The following is a 6,760-nucleotide window of genomic DNA, read 5'->3' on the forward strand; positions in this document are numbered from 1 at the left end:
ACAAACTTAGGCTGCACACTACCTTACAGAACTCAATGTTTGAGGTGCTAATATGCTCATTGGCCCCATAAATAACTGCAAAAAGAAAGACATTTATTTCAGACTGAATTCCACCATTAACAGTCCTATAAATAACTCTAAATCAGAGGAAACATTTTTAACTGGAAGCATCTGGACAAGGCCTTCAGATTTCCCCCATTTCATTAAGGTTATTTTGTTAACAGCACTTTTTATGATTGTCCTTGACACTTGATAACTTTATGGGGAGTTTTATTTTAAATTTTATAGAAGACTTAAGCAAGAACAGATTAGGAAAGAAATAATGATCAAATGTCAGAAGGGAATAGCCATTAATTATCTAGAAGGGGAACACATCTTCAGGAGAGTAGAATACAGAATTGCTTTTCTTTACTTAATTTAGATGATATGTCATCAAATTCTACCCCTCATTCCAGTCACAACCAGTAACATTAAAGAGTTATTATTAAAGTGAGAGCAAAACTCCAATAATATCCTTTGGTTTAGAGTGTGAAGAGATCTAAGAAACGTTCAACCCTAACACCTCTCCCTACAACAGTTCCATCTCCCTCACAAACACTTCCACACAGTTTTACCAATAATCATATTAAAGATCAGAGAGGTTGTGAGCAGAAACTTAGATTATAACATGACCTATTGCTTTGTGGCACCAAAATACATTTCCTGGATGAGTGAAGTAAGGACATCTAATTCAGTGTTTCTGATGAATTTTTATCCTATCCACAATAGTATTAGGTGAATATATGCTATTGTCATTGCCCAAAATAATTCTGATTTGGTAACTCCAAGCATCATTTTCCCACTAATACACTCACACTTCACCTATAAATATTCTTTTAAACAATTTAAGCAAGAACAGATTAGGAAAGAAATAATGATCAAATGTCAGAAGGGAATAGCCATTAATTATCTAGAAGGGGAACACATCTTCAGGAGAGTAGAATACAGAATTGCTTTTCTTTACTTAATTTAGATGATATGTCATCAAATTCTACCCCTCATTCCAGTCACAACCAGTAACATTAAAGAGTTATTATTAAAAAAAAAAAATTTTCTCCCCATATCATCCATCACCCCACTTCAAGATGGCATGCATTCTGAATACATCTTCCTCTAATCTGCCCTCCCTTCTCTCTCTCCCCCTACCTTCTCTTATCTTCTTCCCCTTCTATTTTCCTGTAGGGTAGGATAGATTTCTATACCCAATTTCCTGTATTTCTTATTTCCCATTTGTATGTGAAAACAATTTTTTAACATGTGCTTTTAAAACTTTAGGTTCTAAATTTTCTCCCTTCCTCTATCTCCACCCACCCTCACTGAGAAAACAAGCAACTTGATAAAAGTTATACATGTGTAGTCATGCAAAACACTTCCACAGAAGTCATGTTGTGAAAAAATAACTGTCTTTCTCTTTACCCTATCCCACCCCCCATTTATTCTATTCTCTCTTTCAATCCTGTCCCTCCTCAGAAATGTTTGCTTCTGATTATCCCCTCCCCCAATCTGCCCTCCCCTCTATCATCCCCCCACTCTGTTGTCCCCCCTCCCATTTTCCTGTACAGTAAGATAGCTTCCCATACCCTGTTGAGTGTGTATATTATTCCCTCCTTAAGCCAAATCCTATGAGAATAAGATTCACTCATTCCCTCTCACCTTCCACCATTTCCCCTCTACTGTAAAAGCCTTTTCTTATCTTTTTCATGTGAGATAATTTACCCCATTCTACCTCTCCCTTTCTCCTTCTCCCAGTATAATCTTTTCTCACCCCTTAATTTTATTCTCCAGATATCACCCCTTCATCTTCAACTCACCCTATTCCTTCTATCTATCTATCTATCTATCTATCTATCTACTATCTATCTATCCGTATATACATATAATTTTTTCCCTCCCACTACCCTCATACTGACAAAGGACTCATGAGTTACAAAAATAATCTTTCCATGCAGGAATGTAAGCAGTTCAACCTTCAAGTCTCTTACGATTTCTTTTTGCTGTTTACCTCCTCACATTTCACTTGAGTTTTGTAATTTGAAAGTCAAATTTTCTATTCAGTTCTGGTCTTTTCATCAAGAATGATTGAAAGCCCCCTATTTCACTGAATGACCACTTTTTCCTCTGAAAGATTATACTCAGTTTTGCTGGGTAGGTTATTCTTGGTTGTACTCCTATCTCCTTTGCCCTATGGAATATTATATTCCATGCCTTGCGGTCCCTTAATGTAGAAGCTGCTAAATCTTATGTTATCCTGATTGTGTTTCCACAATACTTGAATTGTTTCTTTCTGGCAGCTTGAAATATTTTCTACTTGACCTAGGAACTCTAGAATTTGGCTACTATATTCCCAGGAGTTTTCCTTTGGAGATCTTTTTTAGGGGATGATCAGCGGATTCTTTCCATTTCTATTTTGACCTCTGGTTCTAAAATATCAGGGTGGCTTTCTTTGATAATTTCTTGAAAGATGATGTCTAGGCTTTTTTTTTTTGATCATGGCTTTCAGATAGTCCAATCATTTTTAAATTCTCTCTCCTGGATCTATTTTCCAGGTCAGTTGTGTTTCCATGTGATATTTCACATTGTTTTCTTCTTTTTTTATTATTCTTTTGGATTTGTTTTACAGTGTCTCAATTTCTCTTAAAGTCACTAGCTTCCAATTGCTCCAATCTAATTTTTAAGGAAGTATTTTCTTCAGTAAGCTTTTGGATTTCCTTTTCCATTTGACCAATTTTGCTTTTTAGGGCGTTCTTCTCCTCATTGACTCTTTGCATCTATTTTGCCATTCGGGTTAAGCTATTTTTTAAAGTGTTGTTTTCTTCAGTATTTTTTTTTTGGTCTCCTTTAGCAAGTTGTTCACTTGTTTTTCATGATTTTCTTGCATCACTCTCAGATTTTCCTCTACTTCTCTCACTTGCTTCTCAAAATCATTTTTGAACTCCTCCATGGCCTGGGACCCATTTGTATCTTTCTTGGAGGCTTTGGATGTGGGAGCTTTGATTTTGTTGTCTTCTTCTGGTTGTACGTTTTGATCTTCTTTGTAACCAAAGTAAGATTCTACGGTCTGACTCTTTTTGTGCTGCTTGCTCATGATCTCAGCCAATTACTTGAGTTATAAACTCTTTGTTAAGGTAGGGGTCTGCTTCCAGTGTGGAGAATGTACTGTCCCAAGCTGTGGGGGATTTGTGCAGCTGTTTTCAGAGTTACTTCTAGGGACCTGTAAATTTTCAGTTCTTCCAAGGTGCTATGATCAAGGGTGAGGTATTTACACTTTTCCTTGCCTGTGCTCTGGTCTATGAGTGACCACAAGCATTCTTTTCTGTCTTGGAACTGTGAGGATGATTTTTTCTGTACCGCCACTACAAGCTCCAATACACCAGTGCTCCAAGATCCAAGCAAGGGCAAAGGAAGAGAATACTGCCCCAGCAGAGAGATCCCTACAATCTCCATCTGATGAGCCACTCAATTCCCCCTCAGTCTGTGGGCAGGAAGCTCGACAGGCAGCTGCCACCTTGGGGGCCAAGCTTGGGAACTGAGGCTGGAACTGTGCTTCTCTCTCTCACCACAGACGCAGACTTTTCCCACTGACCTTCTAAGTTGTCTTTGGTGTTGGTGGGTTGAGAAGTCTGGAAACTGCCACAGCTGCCCGCAATTCAGTCCTCTAACAGGACTTATTTTATCAAATTATTTTTTGAGGGTCATAAGTCGGTATTTATTATTTAAGTTGAAGAACAGGTTATGGAGGGGATGGAGGAACACATTCATAACAGAGAGTCCAAGATGAAGCCCTAGGAGAGAGGGAAGGAGGGTGCAGACAGGGAAATCAGAGCCTTTCCTCTGTTTCTGCTCTAGAGTTGATCCCAATTTCTCAGCCTTGGTCTAGGGTATGCAATGAAACACATGATAAGATAAGGTTCTAGAAGATACAGGTTTAGGAAAGATCAAGGGGTAGCCAAAGTTTCACATCCAACTAGAGGTGAGGGCCTGGATTTCCCTGGGATCAGCTGCACTACTTCCTTTAAGGAATTGAAACATGGTGATAAGTTCCATCCCACTTATTTCAGCTCTTCTGAAACATTTTTGTGAAGTCTTTGTTTTAAAGAATTCTTTCATCGCCTCTCTAACTTCTTGTACTTTGCTTCTAGTTTCTTTGAATATACATTCAGCTGGTAAGCTGCCTGCTCCAGAGCTGCTACTTGCTCCTGAATTAAGGTGATCTGATCTAGATAAGGCTGAAAAGCTTTATATGTTTGGTTGATGTCTTTTAGGTTTCTACTTATGTTCACTGCAATTTCTTTCATTTCTAGATACTTCAAGCTAGTCAATTTGTTCATATTTTTCAGAAGTTTGTAGTCTTCAATGGTGGCTGTCAGCTCACTTGTCAGGTATGTGGCCATTTTGGAGAACACGTCCTGGCACAGCCCCATGATGTCTGCATCAGCAGGCTCTGTGTCCTCCTTGGTTGTGTCCACCACAGCATTGTCTAGGCTAGGGAAGAGAGGAAGAAGAAAGGATGAAGAAAAGGATGGGGATGGGGGAGGAAGAGAGAGGAGGAAGGGGATGGAAGGGGAGAGAAAAAAGCTATCAAGTGATTTTTTTATTGTTGTTGTAAGACACCTAATGGTGCCAAAGTCCATGTATTTATAACTAGCATATGATGATGCTTCATTTAGTAATAGAAGAAAATTTGATTGCACTACCTTTATCTGTCCTTCAAATGTAAAAGAAGGAGACAACATAGCTAATGGCCAGTAACATGTTTAGAGTTACAAAACTTGGGTTTGGCTCCTTAATCTGTTACTTATTATACTTATATATTACTCATATACTTATTTTACAAGTGGCCCTGAGAAAGTCATTTCCTCACTTTGGGCTTTTGTCTATAAAATGAGAAAGTTAGAATGTATGATCTTAGGGTTCTTCTAATTTCTCTCCAGTTTTTGCTTGCAGAAGGATGCATTTTTTCCCTGGACATTCAATGTCAGTCATTCAGAGCCTTAGGAGTCCTTGCTGTTATGATTAAAGTGGGGGTCTGGGTGAAACATCTTCGCCCTCTCTATGGATGACATATATATATATATATATATATAATATATATATTATATTATATATATATATATATATATATATATATATATATATATATATATATATATATGTATGTATGCATGTATGTATGTGTGTGTGTGTGTGTGTGTGTGTGTGTGTGTGTGTGTATTTTTGGGAAGAGTGTTGTGTTGGTGGCCTCAGTTAGAGAAATAGCATGGCTTAATGGAAATAAAACTTTATCTGAAATCAGAGGATATATATTTTCATCCTTACTCTGTTGCTCTGACAGGTAGTTTGCATAGCACCGAACTATTATTCACTGGGCTGAGAGTCAGGATAACTTGGGTTCAAAAAATATCTCTGATTGTTGTTTGTCCTTCATTCTTGAAGAGGACCAATGGTGTCAGGAAGGTGATGCCTTGACTTGCAAGTGAAATGGATTTAAGTCAAGCAAGGCTGTGCAAAGTCATCAGTCTCACTTTCTCCTCCAAAGTCATGGGGTTCAGTAGAAAAACATAGGTCAGGATGACTGGTGATAACCCTTCATGTAGTAGGAGACCCTGACATTTTTAAATGAAGGTCTTTCTAAGGGCTCAGTTTGTCTGAGACAACACCCATTCATCTCTGATACTTACAAATTGTATGAATGGACAGGTCACTTAATCTGTTTGAACCTAAGTTTTCTCACCTAAAAAAATGGTTTTAATGATTTCTAAATTATGTACATCACAGAATTTTCATAAGATCAAATGACCTAACTTTTGTAAAGTACTTTACAAATTTCTTAGAAAGGTATATAGATGTTAATTATTGTTACCTATGTGACCTTCAACTCTGAGGCTTATTTTCCTCATTTTTAAAATGAGGTGATTAGAACAGAAAGCTTACAAGATCCATACAATTCACATGAATTTGATGTGAGTTTTCTCCTTGTTCTTCCTGCCTCATTTAAGACACCTAGACCCCATGCAAACAACAAGCTAGGCTTAATTCTGTATGTAAATTTATTCTAGGTTTGGGTGACTAGAATGAAAATAAATCATGTGGTTAGTTGTTTTCTTAATGCAGAAAAAAATAGAAATGTAAGTGTGATGAGGGTGAAGGAATATATTCGTCCATTTATTCATCAAGGGTTTGCAAAGTATATAAAATGGAAAAGGTGTTGGGAAAAATATAAAGGGAGCATAGACTTTGTCACTGTGGAAGGATCCCAAAGGGGTCCTTCTCAGTGGAATGTTCCATTATCAATTTTAATTAAAGTCATCCTTGATTTTCCAGGAAAAAAAAATACCTTTCTGCGTACATGGACATAAAAAAAAATAACTATGATTGGTGCATGTTATACTAGTGCATAATCTCCTGCTTATAAACCAGAATTATTATGTATTTTCAACTGAAAAGCAGAAGTGAATGTTTTCTGATCAAAAACTAGTTTCAAGATTGAAAGGGGGCTAAATTCCAGAGAACCCATTACCTTCACAGTTTTTAAAAACCCCAAATTTTATTATTTTAAAGAACAGAGGCAAAGACTTTATTATTATGCAAAAGATAAATCACCTAGACATGTAATTAACTCAAAATTGCAATGGTAATAAAGGTACAGTTAAATTCTTATTGATATACTAAAATTATAAGAAATGTTAATATACTTAATTGGCATTTAATAAGATAGCTGAAG

General features: G+C 36.9%; 1 protein-coding gene across 1 annotated transcript; it reads right to left on the bottom strand.

Annotated features, from left to right (window-relative positions):
- Positions 1–4,142: 4,142 nt before the first annotated feature.
- LOC110202202 (biogenesis of lysosome-related organelles complex 1 subunit 2-like) lies at positions 4,143–6,387 on the bottom strand. The gene is made up of 2 exons (XM_020978234.1): positions 6,374–6,387; positions 4,143–4,521 (listed from the first exon to the last, which is right to left on the bottom strand). Exons 1-2 carry the CDS (start codon positions 6,385–6,387, stop codon positions 4,143–4,145), a joined length of 393 nt encoding a protein of 130 aa, XP_020833893.1.
- Positions 6,388–6,760: the final 373 nt, after the last annotated feature.

Source organism: Phascolarctos cinereus, unplaced genomic scaffold (assembly GCF_003287225.1).
Source record: "Phascolarctos cinereus isolate Bilbo 61053 unplaced genomic scaffold, phaCin_HiC Scaffold_3;HRSCAF=262, whole genome shotgun sequence".
Taxonomy (NCBI): Eukaryota; Metazoa; Chordata; class Mammalia; order Diprotodontia; family Phascolarctidae; genus Phascolarctos; species Phascolarctos cinereus.